We start from the raw sequence: 26344 nt of genomic DNA on the forward strand, positions 1-26344 counted from the left end.
CTCCTTAGTGTGTCATGTGAAGTAAAAGAAGTTTTTTTGATATAAAATATTAAACTTAAGTTATTGAATATGGGCTCTCTTGATCTATGCAACTCCTGCTGTCTTGGTGTTTGGGGATGGAAATGCTGCTGGGCTTTTGCAATTCTTGCAGTAAAATTGACTAAATATTTTCTAGAGCAAGAAGATGCCTTTTTTTTTCTTTTTAAATCCTTAAGGAAGTTTGTGAAATATTTACTACCGAAGGTTCCCTTTATTTTTTGCTGAGTATTGCTCAGGTTTTACATTTTCTGTAGCTAATAGCAGTTTTGCTGAAGTGTATCAATTTTGAGTCTGAGCTGTGGAGAACTGATAAGTCACCAAAAATTGGTTTTGCTCAGAAAATGGGTTTGAACACTTGATGTATTAGAAGCTCTCTATTTTGCTGAAAATCTAGTAGATTGTTGTAGGAATTAGCTTGTCATATGAACTTGAGTCTTTTGCAGCTTATCCATGGCTTTACTGGTAAAATCCTTTCTGTCTGGTTCTGGGCTTCCCAGTACAAGACAGATATAACCATCCTGGAGCAGGTCCAGCAAAAGGCCCCTAAGATGATTAAGGGACTGGAGTATCTGACAAATGAGGAGAGGCTGAGGGAGCTAGGACTGTTCAACCAGGAGAAGAGAAGGTGCAGGGGGATCTTACCAATCAATGTATATAAATACCTTGTGGGAGAGAGTAAAGAGTATTGAGGCAGGCTCTTCTCAGTGGTGCCCAGTGACAAGGCACAAGGCATTGTGCACGAATTGAAATACAGGTAATTCCGCTTAAAAAGACTTTTTATGCGTGTATGTGTGACTGGGCAACCACTGGAACAAACAGGCTTCCCAGAGAGGTTGTGGTGCCTCCATCTTTGGAGATGCTCAAAAATGAGTTGTACGAGGCCCTGTGCAATCTGGTTTTGTTGAATTTGCTTTGAGGTGGGGAGACTCCTAGGGGGCAGGTGGGGACCAGGGGTGAGAACTGTGGCCTAGATCTCCAGAGGCTGTCCCTTCCAGCCTCAATGATTATGTGAAATTGAGAGCAGAAGACTTTACTTTCTTTCTCTGTTTTTCAGTTGCTTCATTAACAACAGACCCTATGAAAGATTGGATGTTACTCTGTGTTAGATTCTGTAGGTTTCTGCTGAGAACAGCCAGCACCAATTTCAGTTAAATTTTGGCTTTTCCAGGGTCTTTTTAAATCTGGCTTTTTCACCAGTTTGAGTCTGTTGGTTTAAATCGGGTGCAGATAAACTGGTGTATTTCTGTTGCCTTTATCCAGCCATTGTGTTGATACATCCCCAATAATACTGCAAAAGATCAGTAGCTACAGAATAAGGTTCCTTCAGTGTCTTTTTGCCTCAATGTTGCTGCTGTTTAACATTCAAGTACAAAAAATAGATGTAGGAACCAGGAGGAGCAGACCCTGTTAAACAAAGACTAGTGACTTGAGGATTATATGTTGATATTGAATGATACAAGAGAAACTTGAAAAGGTCGTGCTGATCATCTTGGTAACAGTGCTGTGAGTGTCTACTGAGGAATTGGTGCTTTGAATACAAAGGAGATTTGCCAGCTTACCTGTGTGGTCCCTCACCTACTAAGTTATTCAGTATGATTGAATGTTATGATATTTTGCCAAAATCTTGGGAAGGGTAAACACTAAATAAGTTAATCTCCTAGAGACCAAACTTAACAGTAATACTTGGAGATATCTAGGAATAGGAAAGCAGGCAACTGAATGGACAGAACATAAACGTGTGTGTTCATTCTTTGTGACTGTGGTGGTGTTCACCAAATAAGCAGTAATGATTTGGGGGTACCTTTTTCAGACAGAGTTTGTGTAATATGAAACAATTGTTTCTGTCAGGATCTTCTGAAACTTAGAAAATAAAAAAATCACTTCAACAGAGGTTATGCAAGCAAATTCACAGACTAAATTCCTGTGGTTGGTGTCCCAGGGACTGTTTGGTAGCTTGTCAGAAGGCTGAGTTTGACTCCATCTTCCTGTTCACTGTAGCTGCTCCTGCCCTGCTGATGGTTATAGGTTGCACGCAGAGAGATGACAGCTGTAGATCTGAGACAGTGTCACATTTTCTCAGCTTTTGTATTCTAGACAAAAAAATCACAAAACCAGATCATTTTGACGAGGAGAGAGATGCGGTATAGGCAGAACAGGCAGTACTTTTTTTTTTTTTTTCCCCTAAAGCAAACTGTGGTTATCATGTAGAATTCTTTCTAGATTTGGTAAAACGGGATTCTTCCAAGTAGACAAGTTACTCGTTTGCTGTTGACCATAGTAAACCTATCAGCGTTACCAGATTGGATTCATGAATAATTTTATTCCCCCTCTTCCTTTTCCTTTAGTAGTGGAACATCAGAGTCACTTAGGTGCTTAACAGAATTTTTAACTGTGTTACAGAAGGTGACTTAATTGGATGCATACAGGATTTTTCATAAGTGAAGTGGAAAATTGGTATCTGGCTTGGTACAGGTGCATTTTTAGTATCTTGGAGACTTTTGGATTACATAATTCTATGAAGTTACGATGCTTAAGATTTTATAGTCTAGTGAATGTTCCACTTCACATATTGCAGTGTTCGTCTTTGCAAAGTAAATGATGCCACAGCAATTCAGTGCAGTTTGTCTTTTTATTCTTTACCATACAAAGGAGTTCTGGCTTGGTTGATTTAAACAATAAACTGCTTTTTACTTGTGTTTTCGTTATTCTATACTCTCACTGTGTGCTTTCCAGAATTATGGACTAGTTCAGCAATTTCTTTTAAGAATAGGTGTCATAGAACCTGACACATGATGATCTTTAGGGTTTTTCCATTATTGTGTAGTGGAACTCATGATCGACAGGTTCAAAACATGCTACAATACATGTGATTCCAGAGAATATACCAGTAGTATGTTTGTCTCTGCTGTAGCTTGAAATCTACTATGCTGAAAGAATGTAGAAGTACAGCAAAACCACATATTGAGTATGTTGGCCAGCGTGATATCTCACTTCAGTAATCAACTTCTTATTGCATTCAAGAGATTTTGAAGTTTCATGCTTTATAGGTATTGCTGGTACTTTTTGTAATTGTAGCAATGAATCCAGTAAGGTTTAGGATTTCTTCTCCTTGGAAGAGATGTCATGGGAAAAGGTAAAATGGGAAGATGGCAGAGCGAGAGAGACTGCTGCTCTCACCCGTGGTTACTCCTGTGGGAATTCCTTTGCTAGCCCCAACAGTCTGCTCTAAGGATACTCTCATAGAAGGAAGTTTTTGTTACACTTTAACTGTAATACTTCACCTCCAAAATCTGAAAGAACTGTAGTGCTGTAGCACATTTTTATTTGTGCTTTGGAAGTCCATGTTTGGGATGAGGAGGGGGGCTGAATACTAAAAATCGCCATGAGTGAAGTAATTACTATTTCTGTCAGGGACTTTTGCATCAGGCAAAGGTGTTAGAGGAGCTGTAGTATTTTTGAAAACTTCATATATATGACTAGGAATACTGTTTAGACTTGTAGTTCATCAGCTGATTATTTTCATGCAATGACAAATACTGTTCTTGTGCTAAAAAATTAAGGTTGTGATTTAGCACAGCCTGTTCAATGTTTGTTTTGAGGTTCTTAAAACTCTATTTACATTCTTGCTCTTAATTTGCAGGTCACAGATCAAAAAACCAAAGGTAAGAATCTTTGATCATAAAGTGTATTTTTTTTATTGACTTGAGCCAAGACTCAGATCTTGATCAAAACTGTTGGAAAAGGAAGGGGAATTATGAGTCAAGATGAAATACTGGAGATGTGTATTCAGAAGAAATAAAAGCTGAGGTGATTAAAATGGAGAACCTAAAACTGTCCGTGTTGTCAGCATCAGAATACTTGAAGAGGGAATGAGGATTGTGGATAAAATAGGTTAGCTGAAATATTTAGTTTTCAGTTTTGCAAAGGTTTTAGACAAGTAGCCAAAAACTGAAACCACCTATATAAATGGAATGAAAGACAGGGAAAGTACTGCTTACGGTGAGGTACTGAAATGAGTGAAAACGACTTGTTGTTGGAAACTTAAGAGAAGTTCAGGCACCTAAAGGTCCAACAGATAAATCAGGACAGATGAGTGAGCATCTTGAAAGTTAAGCTTATTTAGCTGATCTAAAAATATATTTAATCTTGATTTGTGTGTCAGTTTTCTAAAAATTGTGTGGGGAAATGGCCATTACTGACAGAAGAGACCTAAAGATAGTAACTTGATTTTACAGCTAACAGTACCCTTTTTTGGGTTTTGGGCAATGAAGCCTATACAGAGAAATCTGAAAAACCTTGTCCAAAATAAAATGTGGGGAATAATGCATTCATGTTGCCAAAGATGGCAACATCTCTTGTTTTGAGCTCACATTTGTAAGAAAAAAGTTTTACTGATTATGTTCACTTTGCTGGGGAGGGGTTTCTGGACATCCCTTTCTTGTATTAATCTTCCACAAAGGCTAGAGTAGATGTATTAAATTTTTGTTGCCTTTGGAGTCTGATGTCTTAGCAATTACACCTTCTAGATGCCTAGCTAGGAATTTCTTTTGCTCTGTTTCAGAAAAGCACATGGAGAACGTGAGTAAGGGGTCACAAGTCTAGGGCCTCTTAAGCAAATTTTGTGATGGTGTTAGTTCCTCAAGGATTTGTTTGTAGTTTTCCTCTTCTCCAATGCATGATAGCCCTCAGAAGCAGTTTGTCCTTGCTTATAGGGGCACCTGGTGACCTGCTGGGAAACTTTAGGTGAGCCCAGTACAAATGCTGTATGTAGGACTGCCTTGTGGGTGAGAGTGAACTATTACTGCCTTAAAGAGCAGCACAAAGAGCTCAGATTTGTTAACTCTGAATCCAAGAGAAGGGGTTTTTTTTTCCCCCCCTCTTTTCGTTTGTTTTGAAGGTGGCCATGTAGCCTACTAAGCAGGTGAAAAGTTGGGATCTGATTTCAGGTCTCCCATAAGGCATAACAATCCAAAAACCAGTTGAAGATCAGGGAACAGAGTAAGGGAGGGGGAACCAGTTATATTTGACTGCTCGTACTTTAAAATGACTCATTGTCAGGGTGGTATTCTTTACCAACTTTATGTTTCCAAGAAATTCGGGGCTTAGAGCGAAATACTTGCTGAGGGCAGAGTTTCATCCTGGGGTACAGAGTTGCACATGGAAGCAAGAGGTTTGCCACTACTGCTTATTCCTGCTTCTTTAATTAAGTTGTTCTTCGATAAGGTTTGAAGGTCTACAGTATTTCAGAGAAGAATGAAATTATAAAAGGAAAGAGTCGCAGTGAGTTCTTGTAGCTAACACAAGTTTAAGTGGAAAAATTTCTGATTTTCATTCTTCCTGTTTTTCAGTGCCCGAAGTGACGAAACCAAGTTTAAGCCAACCAGTGGCTGCCAGCCCAATTGGCAACTCTCCATCGCCACCAGTCAATGGTGGCAACAATGCCAAAAGGGTGGCAGTGCCGAACGGACAACCGCCAAGCGCCGCCCGCTACATGCCTCGGGAGGTGCCGCCGCGATTCCGTTGCCAGCAGGACCACAAAGTGTTACTGAAACGTGGGCAGCCCCCTCCACCATCCTGTATGCTCCTTGGGGGTGGAGCAGGGCCTCCTCCCCCAACAGCACCAGGAGCAAACCCAAATAACGCACAACCAGTGACAGGAGCACTGCTGCAGAGCGACAGTGGGACTGCAACAGGCAAGTAATAATAATAATATTAAATGAGCATGTGTGTGTGCATGGCAGAAAAGGGATCACTAAAATTGTACATAAGCATATCATTATATAATAAAACTCAGATTGCTTTTGGAGAGCTTCTACTGTTTTAGTATATAGACTTTTCTTTTGCTATGTTAGCAGCAATGGATGCAATTTTTGCTACTAGATGGAATAGGAAAGAGGGTTACTCTTTTTAAGGTATGTTTTGGGTGGTTTGAATCAGATGCTGTAATGCTCTTAAGACCACAGCAAGGTAAACACAATGCACAGATAAAGAGCATTTTATGGTTGTCATTGAGTAGTTCTTAATAGCTCTTTAGGTTTCTTTGACATGAATTTCCTATCTTGTCACTTTTTTTATATGATCTGGTAAAACAGATGTAGATACCGGGTCTACAAATGGCAGGTGTCTGTCACTTCTCATCTGGATGAAATAGAAAGGTGGTCCTTTTGCTCCTGACTTTTTTTAGTAGTAATCTTGGTTTTGTCCTTAGATATAAAAGTGGTGACTATCCTGTTTTTGCTTTTCTGTTCACTTTGAATTCCAGAAGATAAATTGATTTTAAGATTAACTGTTTTATGAGCATGAAGAAATTATGACTGCTCCTGAATTTTTCAGACCGTTGGGGAATTGCAGTAACTGTAGTATTTCCTCCTTAAGTTATGATAGTAGAACGAACAAAATTCCACTCAAGACATGTGCCTTCTAAAGAACAAGTTAGGTGATCTGAGAAGTCAAGGACAACTTCAGTTCTAACAATAAGGGTGTTTAAAAAAGAAATAATTAATGCTTGAAAGTCAAAAGAAGAAAATGATGATACTGCTATGTCTGAGTTTGCCTTTGAAAACCATGCCAGATTAATGGGTTTTTTTACCACAGTCTTGGAGAGCATAAACTTTTTATAGTTCTCTATGGTTCAGAAGAAAAAACAGAGGTGACTTGGAATTCCAGAATGAAGTAAGCTAGATGGGATGGCTGTCTTTGTTAAAAAGGATTCTAGGAAAATGAATAATTCCATTTGTTTTGTGGTTTTAGTACTTGAATTCCTTTGTAGCAAATCCCTGTTTGACAGATTATTTATCTTGTCGTCTTTGATGTTTCCTATTTAATAAGAGGGGGGGTGAATTTCAAACTACAATGGCAAAGTTTTAGCTAATCAGTTTAAAAACAGATCTCTTGGAGATGGCTGATGTTGATAAAACACCTGAAAGATGAAGAGGGGAAAAAAACCTGCCCCAAAGTCTTTCAACTATGTGTAAAATCCTAGCATTATGTCAGCATTGGTATACCTTCACCGTGATTGTAGTAGACTGAGAAAGGAGGTTTTATGGTAGTGAAGAATTCTAAAAGTTTTCAAAATTTCTCACAAACAGTATTTTTTTTGCTGTTGGATGTACTATATGAGGACCATTTTGAAGTATTTTAGAGGCTCCTTAAGTTCTGTGTAATTAATTTGACACCTAATATTTGTTTTTCTGAGACTGAAATTTGATTTTATGAATTCCCATATTTTTACATTTAGTTTAATAGTGCATTAACAACTAAGATGTTACATGGCTGTATTTTATTGATTGCGGCAACTTTTTATGCCAGTGGTTAGTTGCCTTATCGTGATGTAAGTCAGGGGTGTTGCCAAGAAAGATACGGGTCCTTCAGACCTGTCTCACTCCATCCACATTTCTGCACCATAACACAGTTAACTGGGCTGGGGAGCTGACTTGGATTAAAATTAACCCAGGTTGTTTTTTAAAGCTGATTTCAGTCTGGGTGATTTACCAGTTCAGCTCACTGAATATCGGTGGGATCATACGTGCTAGCATGTGAGAGTAGGTGTGCCAGAGGAGCGGGAATGAGCAGCCGGACAACAGAAAGACTGGGGCTGTCACTCGGGGTGCTCCATCAAAGTGCTTATGGAAGTGTGATGTTGCTATCTGTCTTCGCACATCATTAATCCCATACGAGATCCTGACTGTTCACAAATTGGATTTCAGATGGGGCCCAATTCTGTCAGGCACTTATGCACTGATACTGTGATTAATTCATCCCACATGAAAACAAAAGCAGGTTCCCAAAGGGGAAAATGTTTCAGCTTATCTGCTCCTTTGCATTGTTATATTTGCCAGATAGCTATAGATGGTGTTGGTGAGGCTTTAATACAAAAAGTCAGTACATAATCCTTCTTTACACGGATCTCTTTCTACCAGAATTGAAATGCTTCTGTAAGACAGCAAAACTCTAGTTCCCTGAAAGATGACACCAAATTTACTATTGTCTCATAGCGACATGGGGGGTTGAGGTGGAGGGTGGTGTATGTAATTCTTCTTATACCAGTGATACTCAGGATGCGCAAGACAATTTTGGAAAGCAAAGCTTAAATTTTATTGGTGAAAGTCTTTCAATAGTTACAGTACCCTCTAAGAATCACCATCATATCTCACAGCAAAACTGCATCATCATTTCAGGACTCCATTTCAATACTTTAACTTACTTTAGTTCCATACTTTCATCCTTAAAAGTAGTCATTTGCTAGTAACTTTTTTCATTTTAGTCAGATCAGAAACTTGTTTATCTTCAGCATGTTTGTTATTAAGGAAGAGTCTGTTTAAGAATCAAGAGCCCTTACCCATTATCTTAAGACAAAATCATAAATTGCCAAAATTTTGTTGCCACTGTCAAATATAGCAAGGGAGGCTGGTTTTATAAAAGAGTCCATTAAATTGTGTCCTCCTACGCTATGTTAGGAAGCATCCAATCTTAGTGCATAGCTGCCTATGCGTCATTCATTTGCTGAATCATTGCTAAGTTCAAAAGACAGCAACCTTGCAGTCTTTTGAACTTGTCTTTGGCTGTCCTCCTTAAGCTGTTCCTGTGACCAGTCTAATCAGAAAGTTTTTTAATGGGGGGGTTACCCAGTGTACTAAAAAGATAGCCAGATATAAATATCGGTAGAGAGTCGCATTTCCTTGCTATTGTTAAGTTTGTACTTGAGGTTAAGGCAACAGAAGGAACAGAATGTGCATGGGAACTGCTTGGTCTTTTGGGTCATGGTGGCTAGGGTTTAATGGATGAAGACAAACTTTTGTCCATCAGTATTCAAAGCGTACAAGAGTTTTAACCTTGCTATGAAGTCTGTATCTTTACTAGTGGCCCTCAGTCAAGGGGGATCTGGAAGGCATTCAGTGGATGTTCATTGGTTAATCTAATGAACTGAAAGACTGAGACAGGCACTGAAAGCTGATCTGTTCATCTTCTATTAAAAGTATTAGCAACCAGAAATTGTGGTCTTCACTTTTGAATATATAACATAGGAACTTCGGGGGGGCATCCACTTTTTTAAGGTCATTATGCCTTATTTTCATGGAAGCTGTCATATGAGCCAGTATTGGTAGTAACACTATATATTCAGGTATGAATACTGATGCAGATGTTACTATGAACTTTATGGTCTGCAAAAATAAGTTAAACTGCGCGGGTGGGATAACTGAATAAGACTAATATATTAGGGCTCAGTACATGGTTTTGTAGAAGGGAGAGTGTTTAGTCTTCATCACTGGGAATTTGTGGTAAGGGCAATTTCGGGTCCCTTGGTATTAAAAATACATAGAAAAATGGGTGGAACCCTATGTAGAGAGCAACACTGAAGTACTAATGGACTTAAATTATTTAGAGGATCAGAGGTAATTATGTGGGTGGCAAGGGAATCTTGGCTCATGTTTTAAACTAGTGATGATAACATGTCCGCATATATGCAGACGTCATGCTGCCAGCACTGACATAGGCTTCATCCATTGTGGCGCTGTGTTAATTTATGTCTGCTTTAAAACTATATAAAAATATCTTGTCCGCGTGAAGTCATACAACGTAGGACTTAATAATAGTTCACCACAGATGAAAGAAAGGGGCCCTATTCAATTGTCGTTCACTCCAAAGCTCGTTGAACTTGCAGGTTACCCTGTACAATGTGCTAAGCCAGCAAAAAAACTAACCCATTAAAAAGTGGACAGTTTTGTGTTGAATTATTGAATACAGTTGACTTAGAGGGTTTAACTGCCATCAGAACTGTCACAAATGAGAGGTGAAACTTGGGGAGCTTGAAGTAAGTAGAGCTGGTGAGAGAGAGAAGGAGAAGTGAGATCTTACTAGCCTCTATACAGTAGCAGAGAGATCAGCTTAGCTTCTCGCAAAACCACAAACTGTGGTTTGTAGGGTAAATATAGCAGTGACACAAACGTGGGGTAATTACATACTGAATACAGCTTGCACGTTACTACATAGGAATTGTAATTTGTGTAGCTTTGGACTCTTTTGATTTACAGTAACTTTTAAAATTTTATTAGTTTTGCAAAGGGTTGAAAGAAATTCTCGTAGCAAAATCAACTTGAAAAAGATATTTGAAGTATAGACTTCCTCAACTTCCTCAACTTTATATATTCATTAGATGCTTTTTGTCCTCAATCTTTTATCTTTTGATCTGTAATAAATTGTAGTTGCTTTGAGTCAGTTGAGTAGCAGACCAACAGCTGACTGCGTGTACACACACATACATGTGAATGTGTGCGCATACACATTCGTGTTCTATATATAGTATGATTTTAAATGTGTATTTGAAAAGTCTACAGCCAGTATCAGTAATGACAATGCAGGTTCATTGACTGGGTTATAATTATTATGTTGAACTTAAGAGCGGGACTCTTAGCAGTAGTAGTGAATCAATGGTGAATTCAAATCCCCACAAAATGCTTGTGGGGAGTTTGTTGAAGGAAGTTTTTTATCAGTATTTTCAATGGTGTTTTCTAGCCTGATGTTTGTCCAAAGCAACTTTGTTACACATTTAAGGGAAGGGTTCTTATTAATGAAAACAGTAATCAGTGGTGTCAAAAATGTGATGTTCAGTGCTTGTAAATAATATGGCTTATTAACGACTTTTTTGGGTGTGGGGTTTTTTTGTTTTTTGTTTTTTTCTTTTTTCTTTTTTTTAGATTCAGCAATTGGAGGTGCTGCTGCTTCAAATTATGCAAATTCCACTTGGGGTCCTGGAGCCTCCTCCAACAGCGGCACCAACGCCAACCCAACTCACATCTGGGACAAGGTGATTGTAGACGGGTCTGACATGGAAGAGTGGCCTTGTATTGCCAGCAAAGATGCTGAGTCTTCTTCCGAAAACACCACCGATAACAACAGTGCCTCGAACCCTGGCTTGGAGAAGAATGCTCTGCCAGGAAGCACCACTAGTAACAAAGGAAAAGGAAGCCAGTGCCAGTCTGGAAGCGCTGGAAACGAATGTAATCTTGGGGCCTGGAAATCTGATCCCAAGGCTAAATCTGTTCAATCTTCCAACCCTGCTGCCGAGAGTAACAATGGACTAGGTAATTGGAGGAACTTGAGTGGACAAGATAGAATTGGTCCTGGTTCTGGCTTCAGCAACTTTAACCCAAATAGCAACCCGTCTGCTTGGCCGGCACTGGTTCAAGAGGGCAATTCTAGGAAAGGGACTTTGGAATCTGATAGTGGTAGCTCCAATGCACAGATTAGCACAGTAGGTCAGACCTCTAGGGAACAGCAGTCAAAGATGGAAAATGCGGGTGTTAACTTTGTCTCTGGCAGAGAACAGGCTCAAATTCATAACACTGATGGACCAAAAAATGGAAACACTAACTCCTTGAACTTAAGTTCACCAAACCCTATGGAGAATAAGGGAATGCCCTTTGAAATGGGCTTGGGGAACCCTTCCAGGAGCACTGACACCCCTTCACAAAGCACTGGAGAAAGAAAGACTGGGAGTGTTGGATCTTGGGGTACAGCTAGGGGGTCTTCTGGAACTGACACAGTCTCTGGGCAGAGCAATTCTGGAAACCATGGGAACAATGGAAAGGATAGAGAGGACTCCTGGAAAGGAGCTTCTGTTCAAAAACCTAATGGGTCAAGAAGTGATTCTTGGGATAACAATAACCGGTCTACGGGTGGTGGGTCTTGGAACTTTGGCCCTCAGCACGCAAATGAAAGTAAATGGGGTGAAGGGAACAAATTAACATCTGGGGTCTCTCAGGGAGAATGGAAACAGCTGTCTGGGTCTGATGAACTGAAGATTGGAGAATGGAGTGGTCCAAACCAACCAAATTCTAGCACTGGAGCATGGGACAATCAAAAAGGCCACCCTCTTCCTGAAAACCAAGGCAATTCCCAGGCTCCCTGTTGGGGAAGATCCTCCAGCTCTGCGGGAAGTGAGGTTGGAGGTCAAAGCACTGGAAGCAACCACAAAGCAGGAAGTAGTGACAGTCACAATTCTGGACGCCGATCATATAGGCCTACGCATCCTGATTGCCAGGCAGTCTTGCAGACTTTGCTGAGCAGGACTGATTTGGACCCCCGAGTGCTTTCAAACACCGGCTGGGGCCAAACTCAAATTAAGCAAGATACCGTGTGGGATATTGAAGAGATGCCACGGCCCGAGGGGAAGTCTGATAAAGGAACTGAGGGGTGGGAGAGCTCTGCCACACAGACAAAGAACTCAGGGGGCTGGGGCGATGTACCCAGCCAAAGCAATCAAATCAAGTCTGGATGGGGTGAGCTCTCAACCCCAACGGAGTGGAAGGACCCCAAAAATACTGGAGGATGGAATGACTATAAGAACCCCAATTCTTCTAATTGGGGAGGAGGAAGACCAGAAGAAAAATCATCTTCCTCTTGGAATGACAGCTCTAGTAAGGATCAGGGGTGGGGTGGACGGCAGCCTAATCAAGGATGGTCTTCTGGAAAGAACGGTTGGGGAGAGGAAGTTGACCAAACAAAAAACAGCAACTGGGAAAGTGCAGGAAACAAGCCAGTGTCTGGTTGGGGTGAAGGTGGGCAAAATGAGATTGGAACTTGGGGTAATGGTGCAAATACAAACGCTGCTTCAAAGGGTGGATGGGATGATTGTAAAAGAACTTCAACATGGAATGAGACGGGTCGACAGCCCAACTCCTGGAACAAGCAGCAGCAGCAGCACCAGCAGCAGCAGCAGGAGGCTTCTGGTTCCTGGGGTCCACCGCCCCAAACTCCAAGTAATGGGCGACCTCCAAACCCAAACTGGAACAGCGGACCACAGCCAGCTGCCCCCAAAGAGGAGGAGCCTAGCGGCTGGGAAGAACCTTCTCCACAGTCAATCAGTCGAAAAATGGATATTGATGATGGCACTTCAGCGTGGGGAGATCCTAGCAGTTATAACTACAAGAATGTGAACCTGTGGGACAAGAACTCACAAGGAGGACAGGCCCCAAGGGAGCAGAGCCTGCCTACTCCAATGACTAGCAAATCACAAGCATCAGGTACTAGTCTCGTACCTTTTTTCAGCCAGCCTCTATATGTGATTGTAACCTTAATGCATAAGAGATACTCGTGTAGCCTCCAGTTCCTAATAGTTTTATTCCATAAAGAAAACCAATTTCTTATTTGAATAGTTGGTTCTGTATTTAAAGTGTTTTTAAAATTTGAATCGATCAGTCCTCTACTTGTTGTGCCTCAGTAACTGTGACCTGAATACTGGTCAGCTTGCCAGTAAAAGAAAATGTTTATTAGCTGACAAATCTGTATATTCAGTCTGAGCTCTGAAGGAAGAGTTTGAGTTATAGAATCATAGAATCATTTAGGTTGGAAAAAACCCTTTAAGATCATTGAGTCCAACCGTTAACGTAGCACTGCCAAGTCTACCACTAAACCATGTCCCTAAGCACCACGTCCACACGTCTTTTAAATACCTCCTGGGATGGAGACTCAACGACTTCCCTGGGCAGCCTCTTCCAGTGCTTGATAACCCTTTCGGTGAAGAAATTTTTCCTAATATCCAATCTAAACCTCCCCTGGCACAGCTTGAGGCTGTTTCTTCTTGTCCCATCGCTTGTTACTTGGCAGAAGAGACTGACCCCCGCCTCACTACAGCCTCCTTTCCAGGTAGTTGTAGAGGGCAATAAGGTCTGCCCTGAGACTCCTTTTCTCTGGACTAAACAACATTTTTTATATTTAATTATTAGAGAAACGGGGAGAAATTCTTTACTTACTTTTAGTCCAAAACCTTTTTGCTCTGAAACACTCACTTAACACTTGAAATTGAGCGAGTCTGAGATTTAGTTTTTTAGCTCAATTTGGCTCTGCTGTATGATAAAGAATATTTAGCAAAATATTTTCTTCTTCGAAGTAAGGACAAGAAAAAGTTACATAGCCTAGAAATATATTAAGATGTTATTGTTATGTAATCTCTTTTCTGACTCAGACATGCTTTAAAGAATACGGTTTCATTTTAATGTGTACTTCAAATATGTCATTATTCTTTCTTCAGTATCCGAGAACCCTGAGTTAGTCTGGTGCTTTTAATTAGTTACAAAAGTTCACCAGATTAGGAGGACAGCATTAGATGTGGGGTTCATGTTTAACCTGGGAGAAGAATATTACTCATCATAGCATTGTCTTCATTTTCATCCCTAGAGGTCAGTGCCCGCTCTGAGTTTGATGTGAACAGGTGTCAATTCTGTTGCACCCACACTGTTGAGAATCTAAAGTCCTCCACAGAAAGAATGAAGCAATAGATTAATGATGTGGTGCTGCACTGCAGTAAATAGTTCATTGTCTAAATGGTCTGTAATGAAAACTCTTTCTCCTTTGTGCAGTCTGGAGCAAAAGCACTCCACCTGCTCCAGATAATGGTACGTCCGCCTGGGGTGAGCCAAATGAAACCAGTCCTGGGTGGGGTGAAGTAGATGATACAGCAGCATCGACAACAGGCTGGGGGAATGCACCTTCCAACGCCCCGAATGCCATGAAATCTAGTGAGTATAGGCCAGATACCAGTTTCTTTGCAATGATCCTGGAGATTTTTAGTGTTTGGCCTTTTGATATAGGTCACCCATGGAGGAATTGTTATCTGAGGCCTAGAAGCAATGTTGAATGTCATGTAACATTTTGATGGAAGTGATTAAGTGCTTAAAAATGACTGGAACTTTGTCTTTTAAGGTAGTGAAAATTTCTTAACTAAGCAATTAAATGGGCAGCTCTGATTTATGGAAGTGTTGAAACATTATACCATGTGAGTGAGGAAATGTGTCTTTTTCTGAAAACGTCTTTTTTTCTCTGGCTGCCCACGTGTTACTTAGCATATAAACTTGTTACATGATAAATCACTTTTCCTGATGATATCAGAAAAAGGAATGCACAGTACAGACAAATTTCACAGTGGAGGCAGTTACATGGTAATCTATGCTTTGGTAACGCAACTTGCCTTTGAATGGATTTTTTTTTTTTTTAATTGTATGAGTGTGGAAAATTGCAATGCTTAAGAACGGAACTTTCTTTTGTGGTTGAATCTAAATGGATGACTATTTTCTGGGTATTACCTGCCTACAGCTGTGTTGTCCATGAGATGCCGTTGAAATCCTTTTAAAAATTTACTTTGAAGTTAAAATTATGCTGTATTAAGAGTTTTATTTTTGTGGAAATTATTCCTGTTGATGGAAGCTGTTTGTAGAATTTTTATTTCACTCTTTTTAAGGAAAATGCAACAAACAAAAGTAATCACCTGCTGATACAACATAGCAATGTTATAGCCAAAGCCAGTAACGTTTGGATATGAAGTTTCCAGTAGAAAATATTGATAATACATGACTGTTACTGAACTTGGCTGATGATACCCGTTGTAAGACTGTTTCCAGTTATGAGTTGCTTTTGCAACATGTAATTGTTTGGAGTGAAATGCTCTGTACAGATGGTATGCTGGTGGGTCATTCTCCCTTCCTCCCACCCCAATTAAATAGCTTGTTTATGAAACAAAACTGGGAAAAAAGCATTGCTTCCTTAATGTTAACATTATAGCAGCCTTTCTTGGATGGCTTTAGTGCTTCCTGTGCCTGCTGCACAAACTTGGCACTTTTCAGGATGCTAGACTTTTTTAGATGGATCTCTTCTTTCATCTGTAAAAAGCCACCTAAATATGACCAAAATCAGAGCCTCTGAAATGTTAATGATCCACTGCAAATTCTATGGATTTGTTAATACTTAAGATAGTCCTTAAAGACTATGCATGGTCACTTGCTTGTCCTAACTGGTCTGCGTGTGTGACATAACCAAAGCACTGCAGCATACGTGTACTATTTTGTATGTAAGCTGTCCCCAGCTCTACAGGAGCAAAATGTAGGGAGTTTACCCTTGACAGCTGTTTCAGGTTGGGGTGTAGTAGGTCACCAGTGTTAAGAGCAGAGATCTTCATTCCCCTGTGTTCTGTGACTGCTCTCTCAACTCCTTTCTAACTGGCACCCAGAAGGAATGAAGAAGAAAGCTATGTTATTCGGTGATGTAAGGGGAGATATTTAATGTCTTGGATAAGTCGGAAGAAGAAATTGGGACAAAGAGCCTGCAAAGGCATAATTTATGGTTGAAGGTAAGGACAGGAAACAGAGACTAGCAATGATTGGAAAAGAAAACAAGAGTTTAGAGCCAATGAAAGGAAGCATAGATCATTGCCCACCTGTTTAAAAAAAAACGGATTTACATAGTTTTACCAGCATTGCATAGGAGTTCTCTGGCAGAAATAGGAATAAATTCAGTTTTCTGTAACATCATTATTTTGTCTTTATCTTGAAAGTTTCCTTTGCTTACTGTAGCTCTTTGTGCCTCCTCACTCAACAAATGCAGAAAATGAAGCAGGAATCCTGCAGACTAGTCATCTTTACACCACTGTCCAGATTCACATTCAAGAATCTCAGATCTGAGAGCTGTCAATGCAGAAAAATAATCTATGGTCATGTAGTTAAAACCAGGATCATAGTACTATATTTAAACGCGGTGGCTAGAAGGAAATTAAAGCTGCAGGGACTACCCCATATATGACGTTTCCAGATTAAGTTCTTGACTCTGCAAGCATAATCCTTAAATGTAGCCTTTTCTGTGTAAGTAGCATGATTAAAGGGTCAAGAAGTAGATTTTTGTGCTTGGACCAGTATGTTTCCTAAGCAGCCCTCAATTTTGATACACAAATGAATATGCTTTAAAATGTTATGTTTCCTGTGAAGTATCCGAGTTGTTACTTATGATTGATTTTAAGGTAGCTCTTAAACTGCCATGAAATGCTGCTGTGCTTATTTTCGGCTTGATCAAGGTAGAGTTCCCCTTTGTAGACTAATTACAATTCCTGACTTTTTTTATATTCAGATTTTCTGCTATGTGTGTTAATATCCTTATCCCTGATTTCCACATTCAAACCCCAGACAACTGAAAAATTAGTTATGAAAAAGATGATAATGGAAATCTTTGTTAAAGGAGTAAATGCTTAGGGAATAAGTACACAGAATGAAGAGTTACAGCAGGAAGGAGAACAGTTGCACAGTGGACAAGATGAGGATTTGGGCTCTCGTTGGCTTGTCAGCAGAGGTTAGAATTCTAAGTTGCCTGACAGCTAGAGAGTAACAGCAAGAAAAGACGCCAACAGGGAAATTCCTTAGTCTGAATTGATACGATGAAATGGTTGTAGCTTTCCGGTAACGGCATCTCTACTTAAACAGCACTGCTAATAACTCTCTTTAGTGACGTTGTTATGAACAGAAATTCAAGTAGAGGGTTTTTTTACATTAAACTACTTTTGGTGTTACATATACCAGAACACAATGTCAGGTCCTCTCCTTCAGATTCTGCTTAGTTGTTACTCCTTAAAGTTCTTTGTTTCTGTAATTTTGTGAAACAGTTTAGTGCAGGGGAAATGTTACAGTTTTGAAGGAAGAGAGGAAATAATTGATAAACCACCTGAACCAGAGTCCTCAGCATGCTTGGATTTTAAGTGTACTTGAAGTCTTTCATTTACACTAGAAAATAATAGGTTGCCTTTTAAAGAAATCCAAACACAGTTGTGTCTGTGTAAGAGAAGATGTCCCTACAGTTATTATATCTTTAAGGGTTTGACATTGCTTTAAAATAGCTGCAAAACACAACATGCTAACATGCCACCAAATCTCATGGGTTTGGGGATTCATGCACAAGTTTTTATAGCTGTTAGTGTAGACACTTTTTTTTTTTTTTAACTCCTTTGGGGTTCTGATGATTTCAGCTAATCTTGCGGTGTCAAGTCACCAGCTGCATGGTATTGTAGACTGCTTTTGAGCTTTTTTTTCTTTTTCTAAAGGTTCTAAATCTATGCAAGATGGCTGGGGAGAGAGTGATGGGCCAGTGACAGGAACGCGTCATTCCAGCTGGGAAGAGGAGGAGGAGGGAGGAGTCTGGAACACAGCAGGCTCTCAGGGAAGCAGTTCCTCCCACAACTCAACAAGCTGGGGGCAAGGAGGAAAGAAAACACAAATGAAGGTAAAATGCTTGAATGATTAATAACTACTGTGTTGTCTGAAAGCAGTATGACTGATATGTTAGAGCATTATAATAGTTCTTCTTTTAATAGGGTATTATACAATTTGGCTAGAAAGGTGCGTGTTACAACAGTGTAAAAAATGTGAGGTTTCTGGATTTGTTTTAATGTATTACACCTGTTATGACTAACAAATCTGCCAGTAGGTGTCAAATTCTTTTGGTATGTAGGCTGCAAAGCCATTACTAAATGAAACTGAGCAATAAGTATCCCAAGGCTATTGCTCTGCTCTTGTTGACACATCTTTCTGTGTTAGGGTGCTGCTGTTCTTGCATAGCCTGCTGAAGTTGGGATTCCACAGTCCCTTTGACACATGCACTTCTTATTTCTACTGACTGTTGGATTTAGGTCTGACTTGCATTGGTTGTTATTGACCTTTGGCCTCAAACAGGAGCAGGAGCTTGGCTATAGTCCTGAGTGAATTGCTTTCTAAGGCTTGTTTGTGTTAACAGTTCTCTAGTACAGTAACGGTTGGTACTGGATTAGTATTAGAAGGACTATGCTTTGTCTACTTCTAATCAAATAGGTAGGGCAAACTCAAAAGGCAAATGCAGAGCAGCTTCCTGGGATGTGGAAACACTATTGTGACATGGTATGGAGTTTTACAATTCCTATTTTGCAAAATAGATTCTCAAGAACTTTTTTCTCACTTAAAGTTTTATTCTAACCACCAAAGCAACTGTCCAAAAATTTTTCTTACCAATATCTTTTCTGTTGAACTGTGTTCAGTTTTGGTTTTGATCACCTGTAAATTACAGTAAGGCCAAACTGAGAGCCAGGTCAGCACAGTGCCCATGTAAGAGAAACTGTAGTAAAGGGAAGAAAGCCAAGGCAGAAATCTACCTCTGTATTTGGTGGATTTAAAAAAAATGTATTAAACTATAACAGAGAGAAAAAAATTAACATTCACAAAGCTTTCCAGATTCCAGAATGAAACTGAAAGTGTGATAAACATTCTACAGAGCAAGTGTTCATCCAGGTTGGTATACCTAACAATGAACAATTTTATGAGAGAGAAGAGAAAAAAGTGTTTGGTAAATGTTTCCAACGATGCAAAAACTTGAAGTAATTTGTTCAGGAGATTAATTTGTCTGATACCAGGATTTTCATTTGACACTTGTGCCTCTTAAGGATAAAACAGAATTTAAGAAATCAAGAAGTTGCTTAAAAATATTTTTGTCTTTTTTCTTCCTCTTCAGTGCTCGTTAAAAGGAGGAAATAGTGATTCATGGATGAACCCTTTATCCAAACAGTTTTCAAATATGGGCTTGCTAGTAAGTAAAGTTTTTAAATATAAAATCCAACTTTGTAAAAAAGCAGTAGGCTTTAAATAAGTCAAAAGATCAGCTGTTTCACAGTGTGTAACTGCTTATTTATCTGCATTTGCTATGCTGCCATGTTGATTATAATACCTGTAATGGCTAGGTATTCAGCACTTCCTTGCTAGTCAGAATGGCTTCTCAGAAAAACCCAAGACCTACTCTGACTCTTCAAAGTTACTTTATGACAGCTGTTGTTCTGAGATTACAGTTTCCTCGCAAGTAGTAGGATTTGAGTTTTTTGTTTGTGTGTTTTTTATTTTTGTAATGCACTGTTTAGACCACTTGAGGTAGGGGCCTCAGCTCCTGGCTGTAGTGTCAGACATCTGTGATTAGTCCAAGGCTATTCATTCTGAATCCCAGCCACCAATCAGAAAAGAAGATTTACAGCCCTGTGTCTGTCTTGGCTATTTATGTTTTAAATACTGTGCAGCAGGGTCTTTTTAGAACAAAAAGGGCTCGTTATTAATCAGTACTTAAATATTGATTGGTAAAGTGAATAAATAAACAGCACATCATGGAGAGAAAAGACAGATCTGCCGGGAGGTACCTTAAAAAGTTACATATAATTTTTTTTTAAGAACTTCTGACATGCTAATTTGTAAAACATTTTACAGAATATTGTGCCAACTGTAATCCTGTGAAGCTGGAGTAGTATGTAATGCATGCTAGCAAAAGATAATAGCACAGAGGTTCTGTGAGAAGCACAGGGCTGCACAAACTGTCACTGACATGACTAGGATCAGTTTGTAATGTCTGTTGGCTCCCAAGTCCAAATTCAGTCTGCTAGACCATAGATGCTTCTGAAAGCTATGGGAACACCCTGTCCCAGACTGCCAACTAATAACTTGGCAGCACATTTCAAGATTTGATGGCTTGACAGGTCATGAGGATGAGCTATCATTTTGGCCGCTATTTTCAGTGTTGCATCTCTCGACCACTGGAACATGAGGACAGAGGTTCATTTCACAGAGCAGCTGTCTATCCATCTTTCTCTGTCTGTCGCATGCATTCGTGTGTCTGGTTTCATATCGGTAAACTTGCCACACACAGGATTAGGGGGTCAAAGTGAGGTGCGCCCAGGGCGATATCAGGAATCCTTGTATTTGATTTTAGTTTAAAATAAAACTTCTGTTAGCACAAGCATGTCCTTTCTTCGTTCCACCCTTAATCATCGAGGGCTGCTTTCTGAAACATTCCTCAGCATTTCATAGAAGGCAGAACTGACTTTTTTTTTTTTTCCCCCCAGAGTCAAACTGAGGACATTCCAGGCAGTAAGATGGACTTGTCTGTAGGTGCGTATAATTTAATTTAAATGCACTTGAACGATGAGATCATGTGTAGTATTTTTATGTGGATGACATGCTGTGTTTTGGAAACGTTTGATCCTTAATTTTAGCACTCCTCATAATAGAAAGGTAGAGCTATAGCATCCAGTATCTTAGCTGTAGGCTTTGAATAGTTACACAGTTGATGCTGGTATGCAAGACTGGGATGTATACCTGTACAGAATGGAGCTGTAACTTGTGGAAGGCACATCTTAGAAAAACTGTTTTGATCAGTGCAGTTTGTATTTATTGTTACTGTTTCAAGAAAGTGAAGGGTCCCTTTTCAGGAGGACTGTTTCAGCTCTTGGCAGTAGGACATCCCAGTTACCACAGCTCCATGGAGGTGAAGTGAGGGAAATAACTATCTTCTATCACTGATTTCTTCAGTTGCTTGCCTCAGGTTATTACAAGGTACCGTTCAGTAGTACTAGATTTTTCATTCTTGATAGCCTCACCACAAATACTGCGCAGCTTAAGGGAGATGGGCTGTGTGGAAAACACTATCCTAAATAAGATGTAATTTTTCTTGATTTGAATAGTAGATTTTAGGGACTACAGGAGGCAGTTCTTGTGAAACTAGCCATTGTGCTATAATTGCAGTTCCTTTGCCATTCTGATTCTGCCATACCTCTTCTGTGCCTTTCTAGTATTGTTGACCAAATTATTCCAATATTATGCCTTGCAAAAAGTCTGCTCTGATGTTGACCCTCTTTGCACCATTGCTGTCACCAGCTTTAGTACTTCCTCATCTGCCACACGTGATGCTACAGTCAGGATTTTCCCAACCAAAAAACTTCTTGTATTGGGAATATCCATTAATCTTGTTGGTACCAAAGATAGAGTTGTGGTAGTCAAGACTTTCTTCCATCTAATATCGACTCTAGATTTGGTATTCTAATGCAATCCGAATAGCTGCAGTGTCTCTCGGCTTAGAATCCATTATATTCTTAAAATGTGTATCACACTTCATAGAGGATTAAGTGGTTATTTTTTCCTAAAATTGCTTTCTTCCTCTGAACAGTTAAGGGTCCCAATAAGAGATGTTAAAGTGTGCATTTTTATAGTACAACACAGTTTTGGGGAAGGTAACAGAATTTTTGGATCTCTCCACTTTGGTCTCATACAGCCTTTCTAGAATTCAGGCTCTGATGGTATCATGCTTCTCTAAAGATCTTCTAGATGGAGATAAGTCATCATCTTCTTGGGTGTTCAGTTCTCATCTGCCTTCAGATGCTGCTGTTAAAGAACAGATCTAAGATTATACAAATGAAGAGGATGGTAGCCTGGATTATGCTGATTACAGCTTAGTTCTTTGTCTCCAAATTAAGCTTTTGGATCTTTCAGAACTTTCTGCTGTCAAGGACCTTACGGCCATCAGACCTTCTGAGGAAAGATGGCTGACACTGAGTATCCTGTGACATGGTGCAGAAAGGTTGCATACTTAGTCTTGATATGTTGCACTTCTTTAAGTACAGTATGCCCATTAATGGTCGCATTTCAGTACTTAAAGGGGGCCTAAAAGAAAGAAAGGCCTGCTGTGACAGGACAAGGGGTAATGGTTTTAAACTAAAGGAATGTAGATTTAGACTGAATACAAGGAAAAAATTTTTCACGATGAGGGTGGTGAAACACTGGAACGGGTTGCCCAGAGAGGTGGTAGATACCCCATCCTTGGAAACATTCAAGGACAGGCTGGATGGGGCTCTGAGCAACCTGATCTAGTTGAAGATGTCCCTGCCCATTGCAGGGGGATTGGACTAGATGACCTTTAAAGATCCCTTCCATCCCAAAGCATTCTGTGATTCTGTGATCGTTGATCCTAGGTAGAGGCATTTATTGTAGTTTGTATTCAATTTCAAAGACTAAGAATGTTAACAGATCTTCCTGAGACTTTTCTGTTAACTTTTCTGCTTAGTGGTTTTGCTCTTGTTGTTTATGGCAGTTGCTTGTGGAAAACGATAAGCTGTTTTGCCCAGCCTATATCTATTTCTAAACTTTAAAAGTTGGACTTACTCACGAGGTAGGCTTGTTCTTCAACTGGTTTTTAGTCAGGATTACAACATACCAGGTTTTCCTAACTAGATAACTCCCAGCATGATATTTTCCCACTTTATGGATAAATGCACATTGATCTCAGAGTTTAATCTGTGCTTGGAGACCACACATATCAAAGAAGACTTTGGCTTTGGTATGCACAGAGCACCTTGGCTCAGAACATCATGCATCATAAAATAGGTCCACTTGTCAGTAAATAATTCTTACTACATTGGTCTCAGTCTCCTTGTTTGAAAAATGTGTTGCTTTTATTCTAAGGTGCTGGAGTGAGACTTCTATTTACTGGCCAAGACAGAAAAGAGATGGATCAGTAGCATGCCTGAGGCAGATCTACTTCCTCTTTTTTTAATTTTTCTATCAAATCCCTTCAATGGATAGCTTGTTTTATTTTGAAAATAGGATACAACTTTTTTCCATTGAAATCTCTCCTAGTATGTAAGTCCTGAGGAATGACTTTTGCTATAGTAAGTAGCTTGGCAAAACCACTTAATATTTTATCTTTTGCTTCCCTCTGACAACCGTCTTTGTCTTGTTTATTTTCTTAATGTATTAGTTGCAACCTCTGCAGATCACTGAATTCTCAGATCACCTGTAAAGACTGGAAAATTCATTTCTAATTTCTATTGATTCAAATGCAATTCATGCAGCTCTCTATTGTGAATATGTTACAAAGCCATAACCTGATTGAGCATTCAGGTGCAACACCTTGATATCTAAGTGCATGTGCTTGCTCAGTAGGTTTGGATGATGTAAATTTATGGCAAAGTTATAAAACCACTATCGTTAAAATGTTTTCACTTTTGTGGTCAAGCAGAAAACATGTTTCAGATGTGTTTTGTTTTGTTTTCCATTTGGGTTACCCCACTGGATGTATGTATTTTCACCACGTTGAGTCTCTTGTTTGCAAATGTTTTAGGTAACTTCGCTCAACAGCAGTTTCTGTCTCCTATCTCCTAGTACAGGATCACATTATATAATTCTGTTTGTATAGAATTCAATTTTTTATTTTTTTTTTCTTTTAAGCTATGTGCATGTGGTGGGGGAGATCCACTTAATAGGGTTTTTATTTCCTCGCTAGGGCGTGAATGTCATCTTCCAAGCTCTTGTTTCATTTTGCATTTTTCACAGCTGTTAATAGTGGGAAAAATCCACGAACTGATGGAATGTCTTCTTTTATGAAGATGGTTGGACTTTTAACCAGTTCTACATTTCTGAATGTAGAGGATTTGGGGCTTCATATTTATTCATGCGCAAGTGTTCTTGCCTAATGCAGAGGGTAAAATTCAAACTTTTCAGATTTTAATGGTCATCTTGTACTGTGTAAGGTAAAGCTAGTCTTCAGCCACCTGCATTATTTATAGCTGTTGTTGGCAAGTGCAAAAGACTCACAGGACAGGTTTCAAGGTTCCATTAGAATTTTCTGTGAATGGGGATAAATGAATACTATCATCTCTCTTATCAAGGCCTTGTTTATATTGAAGTTTAAGCAGTTGCCTCAGCACTGTGGCATGCATATCTATGCATGAAGCCTTTAAAGGTGCTATTTAATGCTCTACGTGTTATTTAACAAGCTGGTTTAGGAGGCATCGTTCAGTAATGTTTGAGGAGTTGATTGGATCATCAGGATAACTGAAGAGACAAAAGGGTGTTTCTGCAGCTTAGTCATCTTGTATTGGCATTGACCCAGTTTCATTTCAGATAGTGATGCAACTCTCTCTTGCTTTCCGTTTCTTTTCAAGCAACTAAGGGACAGGGCTTCCTGTCTAGAATTAAAGCACACAAGTCTTTTGGTAGTGCGTTGCTGGCATTGTGTGTAGTGGTTAGATGTAGGTACTGACAGGATTGAGATGTACATGACATTTCATGTGACTGCTTTTGCAGAGCGAGTTCTAGCTTTTTAGGATATGTTAGAAAGGGATGAGCTCATCCAGGTCAGTATGACTCCAGTTACAAGCCAAAATATGTAGGTGATTTGGCAGGTGTTTTTGTGATACATGATGTTGAAGGCATCCAAGAGGATGAAGCTGGATCAACTTTGAAAGCTGTGCCAGCAAGAAAACCCCATATAATTAGTGGTTGATTTCATAGGTTCTTGGCAATAACATACCTATGTATATTAATAGTTTGTGATCGGACATTAAGAAGAGATGCTGGCTTTGAGAAGTTTTTTTTGAGGAACAGGTAAGTGTTTTGAAGGTATCGGAGTGATTAGCTGTCTGCTCTGTTTGTTGAAGACTTAGTTTTTTGTCAGTCGTAGGGTAGGATATCTATCACCAACTTCCTTTGGAAGAGTCATAGATTTTGGTTAACTGTGGTGACAGGTTTTTAAACTGTTCTTGTAAAGGCCATCTGTGCTACTAAACAAAATTATTTAAAACTAAAAATACCAGTTAAGCTCATTTCTGTCACGTTGTCCATATTTTAAAACAAAGATGTTTTCCATCTACTTCAACATAGCAATATGCATCTGATACCTTACAGGTGTCAAATATGACAAAAAAAAAAGTTGTTCCTTGGCAGCAGCTCAGTGTATAAGGTAGAAAACTTCCTTCAGTCAGCACTTGGCTGATGAAAAGCTTATAGAAAGATGTCTTGTTCACTGCGTATGTTACAGTTTGATCATCTGTTATTAATGTCTCTTCCTTGTGTTCCACCAGATTACTCACTAAACAATGGCAGGAGGCTGCAGGGAATGTTTGAAAAGTGTCTCTGTAACTGGTTGTGTAATCATTGCATACAGGCTTAGGGAGATTGGTTGCCTGTCTGGAAGTTATGCTATACCAGATGATCAGTGGTCTTCAAGAGTTAAGTTTACGTGGCTGTAGGAGAGTTGTGATCAAATTATGTGTGTGGTTTTGCAGTTTCAGAAATTCTTTCTCAACGCCAGACCCAGTAAAGGCTAAGTCGAATATATGGAGTACTTAAATAGTGGTGTCTCTATAGATACTGAATATCAATAAATAACAGTGCGAGTTCTGGAAGACATTGAGAATTATGTATAAAGGAATATCATTAGTTGAACTAGGCTGCTGTAGAAATGAATATGTTTATATCTGTGCATAAATTGTGAGAAATACTTCATATTAGACTCTCTAGATTGGCTTGTTCAGTCTTAAAAATGAAACTTCCTACTTTAATTTCTCAACACTTTTAATAGCAACTGTAGCTATGCTAAATTGTAAGACAGATCTAATTTATACCGTGATCTTAAAGATACTTTCTTTGGCTGTGAACATGCTATCATGAAACGTCGTAGAGATTATTGGCACTAATTTTGTTGCCTTTCCTCTCTTTTTTTTTTGTTTTGTTTTGTTTTTACAGGTGGTCTCCCAGATAAGAAGTTTGAGGTAGATAAACGAGCCATGAATCTCGGGGATTTTAATGACATGATGAGAAAGGATCGATCTGGGTTCCGTCCACCTAATTCCAAAGACATGGGAACCACAGATAGTGGGCCTTATTTTGAGAAGGTGAGAGAAATATCTTTAGATAGATTAATATCAACCTCTGTG

The 26344-nt window shown here is 39.4% G+C and overlaps 1 protein-coding gene across 33 annotated transcripts in view; it reads left to right on the plus strand.

The window, feature by feature from the left end:
* Positions 1 to 26344, plus strand: part of TNRC6B (trinucleotide repeat containing adaptor 6B) — a 134602-nt gene that overhangs the window by 89504 nt on the left and 18754 nt on the right. For 31 of the 33 annotated variants that reach the window (XM_082309895.1, XM_082309906.1, XM_082309902.1 and 28 more), the window contains 8 exons: positions 3680 to 3701; positions 5388 to 5732; positions 10734 to 13061; positions 14397 to 14555; positions 17894 to 18072; positions 19330 to 19404; positions 20699 to 20744; positions 26154 to 26302. In XM_082309895.1, coding sequence (XP_082166021.1) covers positions 3680 to 3701; positions 5388 to 5732; positions 10734 to 13061; positions 14397 to 14555; positions 17894 to 18072; positions 19330 to 19404; positions 20699 to 20744; positions 26154 to 26302 — 3303 coding nt within the window. The remainder of the gene's footprint in view (positions 1 to 3679; positions 3702 to 5387; positions 5733 to 10733; positions 13062 to 14396; positions 14556 to 17893; positions 18073 to 19329; positions 19405 to 20698; positions 20745 to 26153; positions 26303 to 26344) is intronic. The other 2 variants (XM_082309886.1, XM_082309893.1) reach the window with 1 other exon arrangement.

This window comes from Platalea leucorodia, assembly GCF_965183815.1.
Source record: "Platalea leucorodia genome assembly, chromosome: 4".
Lineage (NCBI taxonomy): Eukaryota > Metazoa > Chordata > Aves > Pelecaniformes > Threskiornithidae > Platalea > Platalea leucorodia.